The sequence below is a fragment of the Nyctereutes procyonoides genome, unplaced genomic scaffold, assembly GCF_905146905.1.
Source record: "Nyctereutes procyonoides isolate TBG_1078 unplaced genomic scaffold, NYPRO_anot_genome, whole genome shotgun sequence".
NCBI lineage: Eukaryota > Metazoa > Chordata > Mammalia > Carnivora > Canidae > Nyctereutes > Nyctereutes procyonoides.
Window position 1 is genome coordinate 17,530,188 of NW_026575032.1, and position 17,914 is coordinate 17,548,101.

The 17,914-nt window shown below is 47.8% G+C and overlaps 1 protein-coding gene across 1 annotated transcript in view; it reads right to left on the reverse strand.

The window, feature by feature from the left end:
* The window catches only part of TBC1D9 (TBC1 domain family member 9), a 114,371-nt gene extending 99,174 nt beyond the window's left edge, over positions 1-15,197 (reverse strand). The window contains exon 1 of the mRNA XM_055316983.1: positions 14,957-15,197. Coding sequence (XP_055172958.1) covers positions 14,957-15,086 — 130 coding nt within the window. The 5' untranslated portion in view covers positions 15,087-15,197. The remainder of the gene's footprint in view (positions 1-14,956) is intronic.
* Between the last annotated feature and the right edge of the window lie 2,717 nt (positions 15,198-17,914).

Here is a 17,914-nt window from a genome sequence, read left to right on the forward strand (position 1 = left end):
GAGGGAGAAGCAGGCTCCATGCAGGGAGCCCGATGTGGGACTCAATCCCGGGACCCCGGGGTCACGCCCTGGGCCAAAGGCAGATGCTCAACTGCTGAGCCAACCAGGCGTCCCTCTCCCTTTCCAAATTCAATCAAACTCAAGTACAAACCCAAGCTCTGTTAGAAGCAGGGCCTCCTCAAGTATCTTACTTCTCGAACCATTCAGTTTCCTCATCTATAATAGAGGGAGCACCTAACCTACAGGGTTTGTTATGAAGATCAAATTTGTGACATATGATAAGTCCTCAGCAGAATGCCTGAACCACAGAAGGATTTCAGCAAATGTCAGCTCCTCTGCCTTTATACCTTATGACATTTGTAAAATTAATAAAAAATATACGTAATCAAATGTTAATTTAAAAATATGACCACAGTAACAATGCTCTGAAATTTAGCTTTGGACCACATAGATCTGAAATTTTATTACAAAGATGCTTTTAGAAACAGTGTATTTTCTATTATTTGCTAAAGCAATAGACATGTAAATGTTAAAAAATGCCATGGAGTGAAAGACAGTAAAGAAATTAATGGGTGACGGGCACTGAGGGGGGCACTTGACGGGATGAGCACTGGGTGTTATTCTGTATGTTGGCAAATTGAACACCAATAAAAAATAAATTTATTATTAAAAAAAGGAATTAATGATTTCTTCTTTTTTATGCTTTAATTAAAGAGTCCATATTAGGTCTGTTGAGTATTGCTTATTCTTATTAAAGACCACCTTGGCTCCTAGGTTAACACAGAGATCTTAGAAATTATTTGGCACTATTGAAATGTAATCATTTTCCTTACTAAGAAGTATTACATGCAGGTAATCTACTAAATAACTTAATGAGGTCAACAGAGTTCCCTTTTCTGCTGTTCAGAGTGTACACAGGGGGTCATGCGGTGCTGACCTTCCCCGGAGCAGCGCCTGCCGCAAGCCTCAGCACAGTGCAGCTGAGCGCGCCCGGGGCCCAGGGGCTTAAGTTCTGCCTTCAGCTCGGGTCACAATCCCAGGGTGCTGGGACTGAGCTCCACTTCGGGCTCCCTGCTCCTCTGGGAGTCTGCTTCTCCTCTGCCCCTCCTCCCACCCATTCTTTCTTTGTCTCAGAAAGAAAGAAAGAAAGAAAGAAAGAAAGAAAGAAAGAAAGAAAGAAAGAAAGAAAGAGAAAAATGCAGCTGAGAGGGGGAGTGTTTCACAGACATCAGCTCTTGGACTAAGACAGTCACTGGCCTCGCCTTGAGCTCCTAGGACCCGCACAGAAGGTGGGAGAGTTGATTCACCTGGAGGTCGCTTTCTAACCCAGATCTCCAAAGGAGAGTCCCCGAGGCAGCCCGAATGGATCTCTAGAACGGATCCGACGCTAGAAGCCCAGGTCTCTTGAAGGGCGAGTAAATCACCTAACAGCTAAAGTGGGAACGGAGATTTGAAGAAATCTGGAAGCTAGTAGCAATTTTAAGATTTATTTATTTATTCCTGAGAGACACACACAGAGAGAGAAAGGCAGAGACCCAGGCAGAGGGAGAAGCAGGCTCCCTGCGGGGACCGGATGCAGGACTCGATCCCAGGACTCCAGGGCCATGACCTGGGCCGGAGGCAGGGGCTCAAGCCCTGAGCCCTCCAGGCATCCCACTAATAGCAATTTTAGAGCATCTTTTAAAAATGACTGGCCTATCCTCTGAGCTCTCTAGAACATACACTGGGCGGGAAAGGAAAACAAAGAAACGGTACAAGTGGGTTAAGGACGTCATCATTCTCTGGGGTAATGGTTAGAGCCCATGTTTCCAAATGATAAACTCAGATGGACTAATAACCACGTATACATATAAAGAGAGAAGGTGGCCCCTCTGCCTCCTACCCCAGTCTCCTTAGAAGTGCCACTTGCCACTGTCAGAGAGAATCATTTGTGCGAGGAGAGGAGGAGGAAACACAGAGGAGAGAGGACGAGGTTTCTGGGCAGAGCTTTCAAAACAGGCCTGGCCCTGAAGGGAAGAGGGAGCAGGAGGGAGGGACGGAAGGGGGAAAAAAGACAGGGGTGTAGAAACAATTTAAAGTTGCCGATCATGGGGTGCCTGGGGGGCTCAGCGGTTGAGCGGCTGCCTTCGGCCCAGGGCATGACCCCAGGGTCCTGGGATCGAGCCCCACATCGGGCTCCCTGCAGGGAGCCTGCTTCTCCCTCCACCTGTGTCTCTGCCTCTCTGTCTCTCACGACTGAAATTTTAAAAAATAATAAAGTTGCCGATCAAAAATCACCTTTAAGAAAAATTACCATCTTCCCAAAGCCCTGAATAGGACTTAACTGTTTTAAGCTGCCTAAACACCAGACAGTTCTCCATCTGCTTTGACGGCACCCTTTGAAAACTGCAGTGTCTGTAAACTGCAGACTGTAGAGTGGCTCGCACACGGGTGTGAATCAGATCAGCTGCCTCCTGACACCTTCCTGTGGCTCAGCCGCAAAGGTGGAACAGTGATGCGCCATCATCTGTGAATGGCTCCTTAGGCTTCCTGTGCTTTACAGACCAGTTTATAAAAATCCAGAAGACCAGGCAGCCCAGGTGGCTCAGAGGTTGCCGCCTTTGGCCCAGGGCGTGATCCTGGAAACCTGGGATTGAGTCCCATGTCGGGCTCCCTGTGTGGAGCCTGCTTCTCCCTCTGCCTGCCTGTGTCTCTGCCTCTCTCTGTGTGTGTGTCTCTCATGAATAAATAAGATCTTAAAAAAAAATCCAGAAGACCCAGAGAGCCACCCCAAATCCTACACAGATTATACGCATTCACTCTTCAGCTTCTTTGTAGAATAAGGTAAAGTCTCAAGACAAATCAGAATGGGCGATTAAATCATTCTGTGAAGGAAGTTCTCTTCAAGTTCACAATAACAAGCAGAGGGGAAAGAATTCTTGGAACAAGCAGGCAATATCTGCTTTTACCTAATCATGCGTCTTGCTGGAAGCACTTGCTTATTATGTATTATGAGCCAACTCCATACACAGCTGGGGAGGACCGCCCAACCCAACACAGAATCACCAGTTATGACATTAAACTTCATTAGGAACCAACATGAATTTTGCTTGTTTTTTTTTTTTAAGATTTTTATTTATTTATTCTTGAGAGGCAGAGACACAGGCAGAGGGAGAAGCAGGCTCCATGCAGGGAGCCTGACGTAGGACTAGATCCCAGGTCTCCAGGATCATGCCCTGGGCCAAAGGCAGGTGCTAAACCGCTAAGCCACCCAGGCTCCCCGAATTTTGCTTGTTTTTACATATAATTAACACACAAAGAATAACTTTTACTGCTAAGCGCAACTAGAAGCAACTTTGTTGATACAGTTACTTACAAATTAGCAAGATGGAAGCATTTACCCTAAAAGCAGGCACCTGTTACCTGGTGAGGGCTTTAAGGGCATTGCTTTGTTACTTCTCTCTCCACTGGGAGTTCTGTGCTCATGCAGGGGAGGAAAAATTTTCCTTGACTCTCTTAGGATCCCTGGCTGGGTCTGAAAATTAAACTGACGAAGGTAACAGGAGAAAAATGTACAAATTTTACTGAATTTGTACATGTAGAGGGGAGCCTTCACAAAAGAAAAGAGAAACAGAAGTGGCCGGGAGCAGGAAACTTTTAGACCTTTTGGTCAAAGAAGCAATACTTTGTAAAAGATTGACAAGACCTAGGGGTTTGGGCAAGGAGTAATCCAACCAGAGGTAGATAGAAGATAAGGATTTGTTCAATAAGGTTTGTTTACAAATTCCTCTGGTGCCTCTGTGGGCTGATAAGAGTCTGCCTCCAGGAAAAGGAGATTTTATTTTCTGCCTTTAGGCAGAAAAGTGAGAGCTTTTTCCAAGTTTACTATTTCCTAATTGCTTTCAGCTCAAAATAATATCTATGTCAAAGAGACGGGTTTTCAGGTGACAGCCTGGTTTTCTCTACCAGTAAGCAAGTGGGGCAGGTCCCTAGTTGCGAAGGTCTCCGTGTGGTCAAAGAAGTCCCAACTCCTGGACAGTCCGGGGCTGACTCTCAGATGAAAACAATCTGAGGGCCTTCATCTTCCCCGGGATCATGTCCATGCCTATGTTCCCGGTTCTCCCAAATTTATTCACACAGGTTTGATCACGAGGTTAGGAAGCAATGGCTCAGCAAAAGAATCTTGCCTTTTCCCTCCTGTAGATCTTTATAAAGTTCAGGACTCCGAAGAGCTGACACTCAAACACATTTCTGACAGGACAGCTTACAGCGGATGCTACACTTGTGATTTGGCGTAACGAGAAACTGTCTTGATCTCTTGGTGATGTCCTCTAACTTGATGCACCTATGTTCTAATTCACTTGCGATCCATGCAGCTCCTGAAATTGCATGGAAATTTTGGGGGTGTTTTCATTTTTCTGCAGAGTCAATAGTTGTTATTGAATTCTCAAGAAGGACAGTAAAGAAAATAAGGTTAGTCCACTCCATTATAATTAGTCTTGCAAAAATAAATACAAAAATCTAATAGGTCTTTAACTTATTAGCTGTGACCCATGGCAAGTCACACAACCTCTCTTACACCTCACTTTCTTTTTCTATAAAATGGGAATAATAATAGCAGCTACATGGGCCCCTGGGTAGCTCAGTGGTTGAGCAGCTGCCTTTAGTTCAGGGTGTGATCCTGGGGTCCTGGGATCAAGTCCCACATCAGGCTTCCCAAAGGGAGCCTGCTTCTCCCTCTGCCTATGTCTCTGCCTCTCTCTCTCATGAATAAATAAAAAAATAATTTAAAAATAAATAAAAAATAAAACCTTTAAAAAGTAATAATAATAATAGCAGCCACCTTATAATGGCACACAAGGTAATTTGCTATTAAGGACAACTATTATTATAAAAGAGATAAAATATACTTTGAAGTATCAAAGAATTAAAAAAGAAAAATTACTTCACTTAGGAAAGCATTTCAAAGAGAAGAGCCCTACATATGGGACAGCTATTATGTTGGGAGGCATTTGCCTCTTCAAGAGGAGCTGCTAAGTGGCTGAAAATCTGGATGTACTTTTAACAGAATCAGAGACACCAAAGAGGTAAGAAAAGCCAATGATGCTTCCCTTTCTTTGCCTTGGGACCTGCAAGACGTACAACCTAATCAAAAGTGTGCATCCTAGGCAGGCAAAATCACCTCTGTTAGAGCTCAGTTTTGAAATATATAAATACCTAAAACTAAAAGGATTTTGATTTGCAAGTGGCAGGAAAAAAATTCTCTTACATCAATCACCTTCCACTTCACATTACTTCTGCAAAGTAGAAGTACAATGTCCAGTACGTAATCAAAAGTAGCCAGGTATACAGGATGACACTACAACATGAATGAAAACTGGGAGAAATAAGAGACAACAGCATAAATCCACTTGGGCTTTGGGATATGGGAGAGAACAGAGACTGTAAAATAACTATGCTAGCCATGCTCCAAATAGGTTTTCTTTAAGATTTATTTGAGACAGGGGATCCCTGGGTGGCTCAGCGGTTTAGCACCTGCTTTTGGCCCAGGGTGTGATCCTGGAGTCCCAGGATCGGGCTCCTGCAATGGAGCCTGCTTCTCCCTCTGCTTGTGTCTCTGCTTCTTTCTCTGTGTCTCTCATGAATAAATAAATAAAATCTTTAAAAAAAAAAAAGATTTGGGAGAGAGAGAGAGAGCGCGCAAGAGCAGGGGGAGGAGGAGAGGCAGAAGGGAAGGGACTCTTAATCAGACTCCCTGCTGAGCACAGAGCTAGACACCGGGTCATCTTATAACCCTGAGATCATGACCCCAGCTGAAACCAAGATTCCGATGCTCAACTGACTGGGCCACCCAGGTGCCTCTCAAGATAGTTTTTTTTTTTTCTAAATATTCAGAGTTTTGATATATAACTGGAATTTATAAAAATGAGCCAAATGAGAATTTTAGAATTGAAAAAGTAATGCAGAATGGGTAGGTGAACAGACTAAAAACAGGTAAAGAGATGGTAAATTAGAACATAGACCAAGGGACGCCTGGGTGGCTCAGCAGTTGGGCATCTGCCTTCAGCTGGGGTGTGAACCTGGAGTCTTGGGATCAAGTCCCACATCCGGCTCCCTACAGGGAGCCTGTTTCTCCCTTTGCCTGTGTCTCTGTGACTCTCTTTCTCTCTGTGTCTCTCATGAATAAATAAATAAAATCTTAAAAAAAAATAGACCAAAAGAAAATAACCAAAATAAAGCAAGTGAAAATCAGAAGGTTGGGGCAGCCCAGGTGGCTCAGCGGTTTAGCACCTGCCTTCAGCCCAGAGCCTGATCCTGGAGACCCGGGATCAAGTCCCACGTGGGGCTCCCTGTGTGGAGCCTGCTTCTCCCTCTGCCTGTGTCTCTGCCTTCTCTCTGTGTGTCTCTCATGAATAAATAAAATCTTAAAAAAAAAAAGAAAATCAGAAGGTTAACAGACATAGAAGATAAAATGAAAAGATCTAATATACATATAATGGGTGTGCCAGAAAGAAAGATGAAAAGAATGAGAGAAAAGCAGTATTTGGAGAGACAATGGATGAAAAGCTTACAAAACCAATGAAAGGAGTCCTCCTACACCCAGCAAGATTTTTAAAAATCCACAAATAGCTGGATCATAATAAAACTGCAGAAAACTCTGAGGGTTGCTGGAGGGGAGGTGGGCGGGGGGATGGAATAAATGGGCTGATGAGCATGATGTGATGAGCACTGGGTGTTATATGCAACTGATGAATCACTGAACTCTACTTCTGAAACTAGTAATATGCTATGTTAATTAACTGAACTTAAGTAAAATAAACTTGCAGAAAACCAAACTCAAAGAAAAAAACCTTAAAAGTGGCTGGAGAAAAAGATGTATTATCTACCAAGGAATAATTCAGAGTGACTGTTAACTCCTAAAAAAAAAAAAAAAGGAAAATCATTAGACAATAGAAGAATACTTAACCATGCTTACAAAAAAAAATGAACTGCCAACCATTCAAAACAATAATATCCTTCAAGAATGAAAACAGAATACATTTTCAGACATTAAAAACAAAACTTCGGGCAGCCCTGGTGGCGCAGTGGTATAGCGCTGCCTGCAGCCCAGGGTGTGATCCTGGAGGCCTGGGATCGAGTCCCACATTGGGCTCCTTGCATGGAGCCTGCTTCTCCCTCTGGCTGTGTCTCTGCCTCTCTCTCTCTCTCTCTCTCTCTCTCTCTCTCTGTGTGTGTGTGTGTGTGTCTCATGAATAAATAAATAAAATCTTTAAAAATAAAAAAATAAAAAATAATAAAAAACTTCTCAGAAGTCTCTAAGGGAAACCGAAAAGGACTTTTTTTCCAGTCAATAGAAAAATGATTCCAAAAAAGTACAGAAATGGAAGAAGTATAACAAAAACTACAAACATATGTGGAAATGCAAATGAATACAGACCTTTAAAATTAGTAATAATTATATTTTCACGTTGAAATGTAAGACTCAAAATATACGAAAACAATGCTATACAAATTGGGGTGGGGGTGGTGGTAAATGGAGTTAAAGTATTCCAAGTTCCTTGTGTTGTCTAGGAAAAAATTTAAAGTGGCAATTTTTTTTAAAATAGCAATTTTAAAAATTAAATAAAATCAAAGTACCTATGAACAATATACTTTAATATATCAAAAATGCATTATAATCTCCAGAGTAACCACTAAAAGAATGGTGAAATGAATATAAAACTTCTAATAGAGGCTTGAAAATGTAATTTAAAAAAATCCCAAAACCTACCAAGAGGCAAGAAAAAATTAAAAATAGAACAGATAGGAAAAAAAGAAAAAAGCACTTAATATAGTAGAGTTAAACCCAAGTCACACATACATTGACTAAATAATCTAATCAGGAGGCAAAAATTTAAGCTGGACTAGGAAAAGAAATCAACTCTGTTACTTACAAAAGATGCATCTAAAATATATCACTGTACATCCTACAGATATTAAAAATAAGAATATTAACTAATTTATGCCAAAATATGAAAATCTAGATAAAACATATAAATCTTAAAAACAGCTTATAAGACTGACAATAAAAGAAAATTTTAAATTATTTGAGTAGTTGTCATACCATTCAACAAACCCATGAATAAAAGTTCAAGGCTGGACTTCCTTACCCATGATTTTTGCCAAACACGTCAGGATGAAATAATACTGCTGTCACACAAACTCTACTAGAAAATTAAACAGAGTGAGCTGTCTCCAGCTTACTTTTTTTTAAAAAAAGATTTATTTATTTATTTGAGAGAGAGAGAGAGAGGAGAGCACAGTGGGGAGGGGCAAAGGGAGAGGGAGAGAGTCTCAAGCTGCCTGAGTGCAGAGCTCCAGGCAGGGCTGGATCTCACTACCAAAGATCACAACCTGAGCCAAAACCAATAATCAGATGCTTAACCAACTGCACCACCTAGGCACCCCTCTCCAACTTAGTTTTTAAGGCCACTATAATCTTGATAACAATGATGTTGTGAAAAAGAAAAAGTACAATCTAATTCTACAAATGTATAAGGATACAAAATTCCCACATAAAAGATTAGCAAGTGGGGGAGCCTGGATACAAGGTCAATATAAAAAAACAACCACCATATTTCCAGAGGTCAGCAAAAAAGGATTAGAAAATGAAATTTTAGAGGGATTTTTTTTAAGTAGGCTCCACACCCAGTGTGGAGCCCAATATGGGGCTTGAACTCACACCCCTGAGATCAAGACCTGAACTGAGATAAAAAATTAGAATCCCAAGCAACTAAGCCACCCAGATACATAGATATTTATTTCCTTTTTCTGAAGATTGTATTTTAGAGAAAAAACAGGGCAAGGAGCAGAGGGAGAAAGTCAAGCAGACTTGGCGCTGAGCACAGATCCTCATGTGGGGCTTGATCCCATGACCCTGAGCCATTCATGACCTGAGCCAAAACCAAGAGTCAATGCCCAACTGACTAAGCCACCCAGAAGACCCCCGGCGCCCTAGAAAATGAAATTCCAAAGGCACAATATACAGTAGAGTGAAAAACATGAAATATCTATGAATAAATCTAATAAAATATGTGTAAACCCTCTACACAGAAAACTCTGAAACATCATTGAGAGAAATGTTAAAGATCTAAATAAATAGAGGAACATACCATGTTCATGGACCAGAAAGCTTGATACTATAAAGGTATCAATTTTGCCCAAATTTATTTACAGACTCCATGCAATTGCAATTAAAAAAAAAATCCCAACAGTTTAAGTCTCTGTTGCTGCTGTGGTTTTGTTTTGGTGGAAGTTTAAGAAGTTGACTCTAAAATGCTGTGTCAACATAAAAACAAAAGATAGCCAAGAAACTCTTCAAGAAAAAAAAATTAAGAGCACTTGATCAAATGAATGTAAACTCTTCGTATAAAACTACAGTGTGGAACTGGTGCAAGAATATTCTAACAAACAAAAGGAACAGACTAGAGTGCTCAAACAAATCAATTGTCATACATTTGGGCACTTGATTTATGACCAAGGTAGTCCTACAGAGCAGCAACAACAGAACAGACTTAGCAATAAGTTTGGGGCATGCTGGGGCAACTGGATGTCCACACACATTTTTAAGAAATAAAACTTGACCCCTATCTCACACACAATATGCAAAAATGAATCCCCAATGAATTGTAAATATAAATTTGGGGGTTCAAACTGGAAAGTTTCTAAAAGATAATGCATTTATAACCTCCATTTAGAAAAAGACTTTTTGGGGACATCTGGGGGGCGTCTGCCTCTGGCCCAGGGCGTGATCCTGGAGTCCCGGGATCGAGTCCCACTTCGGGCTCCCTGCAGGGAACCTGCTTCTCCCTCTGCCTCTGCCTTTCTCTCTGTGTGCATCTCTCATGAATAAATAAATAAAATCCTTAAAAAAAAAAGTAAAAAAGAAAGATTTAGTGAACAGGACACAATAAAACACTAACCATAAGGGAAACAGAACCTATAAAGAATTTGGACATTAAAATTAAGAGAGAAATCACTCTCTCCTTAAGAGAGTAAACAGGCAGGCAAGCACAGAATGAAGACTCTGCTACACATATAACCAACTATGAACTATTAAAAAAAACATATTAACATATTAAAAAAAACTATAATCAGTAAGAAAAAAGACAAATGATCCAATTGAAAAGTGGGCAAAAGACTTGAACAAGCATGTCAGAATATTCCAGATAGCCAATTAACAAGAAAAGGTGCTCAACCTCATTAGGAAAAAGCACATGAATTCCACAATGTGATACTGGCATAAACCCCAGAACGGCGACAGTTACAAAGACTGATGATGTTGGCAAGGATGTGGAGCAAAGGAAAGCCCCATATGCTGCTGGTGGGAGTATATTGGTACAACTACTCTGGAAAACAGGTGGGTATTATTTGCTCAACTTGATGGAACACATAACCTATGACCTAGTAATTCCTCTCCTGGGTACAGACCAAATGGAAACATATGCCCACCGGCACCAGAAACACACACCATAAAGATCGTAGCTACCTTACTTTGGGTGCCTCAAGACAGATCACTCAAGGTCCACCAACAAGACAGCAGATTAATAGGAACAAATGATTGTGGTATGCTCATGTAATAGGTTTCCGTCCAGCACAGAAAAATAAGCTACAGCCGCAAGCAACGACATTCATAAATATCGCAAACATAATACTGAGCCAAGAATTCAAACACATGAATACATACTGATTACATTCATTCCTTGTTCAAAAAACAGGCAAAACCAAAACACTGTGTTTAGAGGTATGTTCTTTGTCCAAAAAAAAAAAAAAAAAAAAAAAAAAAAACTATAAAGAAAAGCAGCAAACTGTTATACCAAAAAAACACATAGTTTTGTTTACCTTTGGGACAAGGTGAGTAGTGACTGGGTGTGGGTTATAAGGAGGAGCTTCTGGGGCAATGTTCTATTTATTATCCTGGTATTAGTTGCAAGAAATCATTTTGTGATAAATCACTGTACTCTGCATCTTTATTTTGTGTACTTTTCTGTATATGTATGAAATTTCAGTTAAAGGGGGCTAAAAAAAATAAGTCGAATACATCTACAATAAAATACTTCATTGCCTCAGTTCTTATGTATATTGCCTGGAATCAGAAAGGAAATAGCAAAAAAAAAAAAAAAAAAAAAAAAAAAGAAGGTAAATAGCTTAATTTGTTTAAAAAAAAGAAAAAGCAAGCATCTTCGCTGTGACCCATTATTTCTTACAGCTTTTTCTAGTATCTCACCAAGCAGTATGGACCACTGAGCACTCCTGGCCAGTTCCCACTGAGCAGGTTTCCCATACTCATCATTTCATCATCATCCTCCACTAAATGAGTGGACAATGGTACACTGGCCCAGATAATGCACATTATATGAAGGTCCTGATATCTTCCAGAAAATCTCCAACACCTGACGCCCAATACTTAGTCTTCCCTCCTCTCTTCACGGGCTGATCTTTTTCTTTCTTCAGCTCAGGTCAAATGTCACTTCTTCAGAAAATTCCACAGTCCCACCCCCTTTCTCTGAGTGGGGTACCCAACATCTTCCTCTCATTTTGATGTTAGGACTGGTCATTCTCAGTTTGCTCCCACCTCCCAGATCCATCCCCAGGAGGCTGATCCTTAGGGACTAGATCACCAGGGCATCCTGTCCAGCTGGCTTCTCGTGAAAGACAGTGGCAGACCTACCATTTACACGATGTGGATGGAACTGGAGGGTATCATGCAGAGTGAAGTTAGTCAATCGGAGAAACAATTATCATATGGTTTCACTCCTATGTGGAATATGAGAAATAGCGAAAGGGACTATAAGGGAAAGGAGGGAAACTGAGGGGGGCGGCGGTGCCAGGAATTGGAGAGGAAGACAAACCATGAGAGACTCCCAACTCTGGGAAACAAAGGTTGCAGAAGGGGAGGGGGGGCAGGGTAACTGGATGACGGGCACTGAGGAGGGCACGTGATGTGATGAGCACTGGGTGTTGTACTGTATGTTGGCAAATTGAATTTAAATAAAATATTTAAAAAAGACAGTGGCAGAAACTGGCAGGGCAGGAGGAGAGAGGTCAGGCATGTCCTCTCCACTTCCTTTTTGCTGTGCTCTGTTCCTAGGGGAGGCTGCTTCTCCTGAGGCCCACGCTCCTCCTTCCTGGTTCCCGCTCTGGAGGCTTCCAGTAACATCATTCCAACTGCCTGGGGTGGTAACAGCCCCACCACTGGGCCTTTCACTGGTGCTAGTAACCCTGCCTCCATCCAAGGTGTCTTTTCACCAACTCGCTTCATTTGAACTAGGTTTGGTTCTGGTTTCTGTTGGGACCCTGTGGAGCAGCAAATTTTATATTAATTTATAGGATTATTTTATCAACACTTGTCTTTCCCACAAGGCTCTGAGCTTCATGACACTGGCACTCCAGACACTGCCAACAAACACTTGTTAAATGATTTCGTAAGTTAACGAATAAATGAAGGAACTCACATTAGGATCAAAATATACTCAACACAGTACAAGGATTCCTAAAACGCTCCTGCTACATTTAATGTGGTACCAATCTATCAGAGCAGACATTTTTGCTCTTTTAGCTGAAAAGAGCCTTTGCTGGCAGGAATACTGTTGCTCATGATAATGATTTCAATTATCCTAGCAATAAGTGCAATAGCTATGATTTTGCAATTAAAAAGATAGAACTTTATCCTTCTTAAGTAAGCTATCAATAATGAGATTCCAGGTGGACTGTGGTTAGTCACAACTCTGAGTCAGTAGGAACATAATAAAAATATTAACTAGGAAAAGAAGGCTCTGTATCTCTGAATTTTTCATAACCTATTGAAAATGACTCTGGAAAATAAATACTCCTTATACTTCTTAGTAGTTACACAGTACGAGACGGTTAACTCCACACAAGAAAATGTCCTTTGTTAATACAAATAAACTACCTACTTTACACTGTTATTTTAGGCTTAAAGAGGGGGACAATCTGGGTTGATCCCAGTATTAGATATGCAAGCTCCACATTAGTGTGTATAGTTAGACAACTTCTACAAAATGAACTGGAAAATCCTGATTCTAGGCCACTAATCAGAATTTCCAGAACAGAGTCTGGAGCTCCGCATATTGCCTTCTTTTCCGTGGCAGAGAAAAAGTGTAGAAAAATCAGGTTAGCTACAGGCGGTATGAGACACCAGCAACGTTCTTTAAACCCATACATGCCATCAACTGTGTCACTTGAATCTTCATCTTGGGAAAATCAGTCTGTAAACTCTGATCATAATTAAATATGGACCGCATCAAAATTTTTAGTTCGCAGCACAGCATTTTGAAAGCAACAATAGAGCCGGCATGCCAGCTCCCAGAGGCTGATACAGTTTGGTCTCTTTCCTGGAGAAACGTCTCCTGTTTCTTCTGCTAACTTTATTGTAAAAAAAAAAAAAAAAAGTATCCCAGTTCTCCTCATTCTAACCACCACGCGGGGGGGGGGGGGGGGAGGTCCAATTCCTCTAGTATGGTAGGAGTTCAGCATTATCGCCAACTTCCCAGCTAGCAGACTCCTAAGTTAATACCCAAGACCCCTGTAATAGGGCACCACTTGGGAGACGAGCCTCATCCTATAATCCTGAAACGACAGGGCATATGGTTTCAGCAAGAGTCACATTATGAATAATACCTGGGGGGGGGGGTCCCGCTCGGTGAGTTAAAACAGTGAAAACGCAGCTATACTGCTGATTCTTTTTGCAACCAGATAACTTGCTTTTCTCTGTCTAATGAGGTGCAGCAACAACAGAAATCCTTGTGCATTGTCTTGGGCCACAGCCAATACGGGAAGTGCCCACAGCAGCCCCTCACTGATGGCTTCTCCGGAAACAAAAGAGCATTTTGTGCCCGGCCCCGCGGCGATCGGTAAAGAGGGCGAAGTGGAAGTGAAGCGTCCTGCACCTGCCGCCCACACGCGAGGCGGTCGGTCCCCCTGAAGGACCCGGCTGCGGGGCCCAGAGGCCCTGCGTGCGATTCACCAGGGATGCTCCCCCCACACACCTCCACGCGGCAACCTCGCCCACCGCGGGGCGCCCGGTGCCCCAGGGCCCACACCCGACGGCGTCGGACTCGAATCGTCTTTTTCCCCGGAAAAACCCGGGCTCCTGACGCCTTCCCCGCGCCCAAGTGGGGCAGCCCCGGGGGACCGGGCGGCGTCCCGGCTGTCCGCAGCGCAGGGCCTCCGCAGCGCTCCCGGGGCCCCCCTGCCCGGCCCTCCCAGCCCCTCCCGGGATGCACGCAGGTGCCTACCCGCCAGCCCGCAGCAGCGCCCCGGACCCCCGGGCTGCACGCAGGTGCTTACCTACAAGCCCGTCCCCTGACCCCCGTCCCCTCCCCGGGCTGCGCGCAGGTGCTTACCCGCCAGCCCTCCGGCCCCGGCCTCCGCCCCCCTGGCCCCCGCCCCCCTCCCCGGGCTGCGCGCAGGTGCTTACCCGCCAGCCCGCAGCAGCGCCTCGACCCCCGACCCCGACCCCCGGGCTGCGCGCAGGTGCTTACCCGCCCCCCGCCCCCCTGTACCCCCCTCCCCGGCTGCGCGCAGGTGCTTACCCGCCCCCCCGGCCCCCTGTACCCCCATCCCCGGCTGCGCGCAGGTGCTTACCCGCCCCCCGCCCCCCTGTACCCCCCTCCCCGGCTGCGCGCAGGTGCTTACCCGCCCCCCGCCCCCCTGTACCCCCCTCCCCGGCTGCGCGCAGGTGCTTACCCGCCCCCCCGGCCCCCTGTACCCCCCCCCTGCGCGCAGTGCTACCCGGCTGCCCCGGCTGCGCGCAGGTGCTTACCCGCCCCCCGCCCCCCTGTACCCCCCTCCCCGGCTGCGCGCAGGTGCTTACCCGCCCCCCGCCCCCCTGTACCCCCCTCCCCGGCTGCGCGCAGGTGCTTACCCGCCCCCCGCCCCCCTGTACCCCCATCCCCGGCTGCGCGCAGGTGCTTACCTGCCAGCCCGCCGCCGCCGCCGCCGTCGCCCGCGTGCCCCTTCCTCCGCTGCAGGATGAAGTAGGGGTTGGCCCTCTCGGCGACCCAGAGCGCGTTGGCCAGCAGCACCTCCTCGGGGTTCACCCACATGGTCCCGGCGCCGCGGGCCGGCGCACAATGGGCTGCGGGCCGGGCCCTGCGCACAGGCGCGCTCCCCGCACCCGCCCGCTGCGGCGACAGCGACGGCGACAGCGACGGCGACAGCGACGGCGACAGCGAGCTCAGCAGCCGGCGGCCCCCGGCGCCCGGGCCGCAGCGGAGCCCCCGCGGGAGGCGGCCGAGGACCGGGGCGCGCCGGGCTGCATCCTCCCCGCGGCCGCACACGCCCGGGCCCGGCCCCGCGGCGCGAGGGCTGCGGGGGGGGGGAGGGGAGGGGAGGGGAGGGGAGGGGAGGGGGGCGCCCGGGCCGGGTCGGGGTCGGGGAGCTGGGCCGCCGCCGCTCCCGCCGCTCCCGCCGCACCGAGCGGAGTCCGGCTCCCGGCTCCCGGCTCCCGGCTCCCGGCTCCCGGGGTCCGCGCGGGCACGCTCGGCGGCCGGCTCAGGGGCGGCGGGCGCGGGACGCCGCAGGCTCGGCGGACGCGGCCCGGCCCCGGGGGCGCCCTCTGCGGACGGCGGGCCCCACGCCCATGGCAGACGCGGCCGGGCCGGCGGGGCGTGGCGCGGGCTCGGGGCGCGGGGCTGCCGGGGGAGCCGGGCGGGGACGCAGCCAATGGCCGCGCGTGCTCGGGTCCCGTGCGCCGCCCCCCCCCCCGCCGTCACGCGCCGCCCCGCCCCCGCCCCGCCCCCGCCCCGCCCCCCGCCGAGGCCCGCGGCCCGCAACGTGCATTACGTCACTCCTCGCCTCGCCCCAGGCCGCGGCGCGCGGGGCTGGCAGCACCCAGGGGCTGGGGGCCGGGGGCTGGAGGGGCTGGAGGGGCTGGAGGGGCGGGGGGTGGGGGCTGGAGGGGCGGGGGGGTGGGGGCTGGACGGGCTGGAGGGGCGGGGGGTGGGGGCTGGAGGGGCTGGAGGGGCGGGGGGTGGGGGCTGGAGGGGCTGGAGGGGCGGGGGGTGGGGGCTGGAGGGGCTGGAGGGGTGGGGGCTGGAGGGGCTGGAGGGGCGGGGGGTGGGGGCTGGAGGGGCTGGAGGGGCTGCGGGACTGGGGGGCTGGGGGGTCGGGGGGGGCTGAAGGGGCTGGAGGACTGGGGACCTGGGGAGCCGGGAGCTGGGGGACCGAGGGGGTGGCTGAAGGGGCTGGGGGACTGGGGACCTGGGGAGCCGGGAGCTGGGGGGCCGGGGGCTAGGAGGCCGGGGGGGGGGCTGAAGGGGCTGGGGGCCTGCAGGGCTGGGAGCTGGGGGGCCAGGAGCTGGAGGGGCGGGGGGGGGCTGGAGGGGCGGGGGAGGGGAGGGGGAGGGGAGGGGGTGCTGGAGGGGGTGGGAGCTGGGGACTGGGTCCTGGGGGGCTGGGGGACTGAGGTGCCCGGTACTGAGGGCTTGAGGGCTGGGAGGCGGGGGCTGGGGGACTGGGGAGCCGGGGCCTGGGGCCTGGGGCCTGGGAGGCCAGGGACCGGGGGCTGGGGGGCTGGGGGGCGGGGGCGGAGTCTGGGGCCGCCCGGCGCACCTGCTCGGGTTGCAGGCCCTGGTGCTCCAGGACCCGGCAGAGCAGAATTCGCCGATGTATTCGCCCTTCAGAGCTGGACTTAATGGTTTTAATGGTCGAAATGAGACCCACGCAAAGGCCGCTTTACCCCTAGCCGGTTCCCCCAACACGTGGAGCCTCTCCTTTCCCACCTCCTCCTACGCCTGGGGGCGCGCAGGGGGCAGCTCCAGGAGGGGCTGCAGCGCCCCAGGATGGGAATTCCCCGAGCTCTGCCCGGCTTTGAAGGCACCTCCGGAGACTTCTTCCTTTCCAGATAAGCAAAAGCAAAGGAGGCTTCCTTGTGTGGACTGAAGCATTTTTGCTTCTGGAGCTCTGGTTGGCGCCGCTGAACTCCTCCAGGGCCGCAGCGGAGGCACCCCAGCCACTTCGAGGAGGCTCCCTGCGGGCCTGCCGGTTCCCTACGCGGAGCTGGCAAGGAATGGGAGTGTCTCCCCACCTTATCACACTGACGGACCTGCGGCCTCTTTAGGAAACATTTCAGACCTCTCAGTGTTTGGGGGAACTTCACATATTTAACACAGACTCAAAAATGTCATTTGGCATCTTTGGCCATAGCGGTGCCTTGGCCAGAGTCAAAGAATCTCTTCTCTTGCAAGACGTAGAATCCATTGCAAGTCAAGCACAATAAACATTACGATTGCAAATCATACATATGGAAAAATGTGCTTAATAATGTATTTATGTATAGGTGCCTGGGTGGTTCAGTCAGTTAAGCATCTGCCTTCCGCTCAGGTGGTGACCTGGAATGGAGCCCAGCATCCCGCTCCCTGCTCGGAGGGGAGCCTGCCTCTCCCTCTGCCTCCCTCTCTCATGAATAAATGAAATCTTTTAAAATATATATATATATATATATATTTATATAACTTTTAATATTTTTGAAGGCTTCCATGAATATTCCTTCATTCTATGCAATTAGCATTTTTAAAAAATCCCACTGAGTGCCTTCATATTGTCATTTAGAGTGTCCTTGTACTGATCAAAGATGTGACCTGATAGCTCTACCATTACCCTGAAGTGTGATTTAGCTTGGCATCTTTTATCTATTAGTGCCAAAACGCTATTTATTTATAATTCATGTGTTCTTTCATTCACTCATTCATTCATTCAACACATAATTATTGAATGCCTACTATATTCTAGGCCCTGGGGATAGCAAGAGAACAAACCAAATAAGAGTCTTTGCCTTTATGAACACTAAAATGTAAAATTAATAATAAAAAAGCAAACCAAATTTACAAAAACTTGCTTTGAGGACAAGATTGGGTGCCAAGAGGAAAAAAAG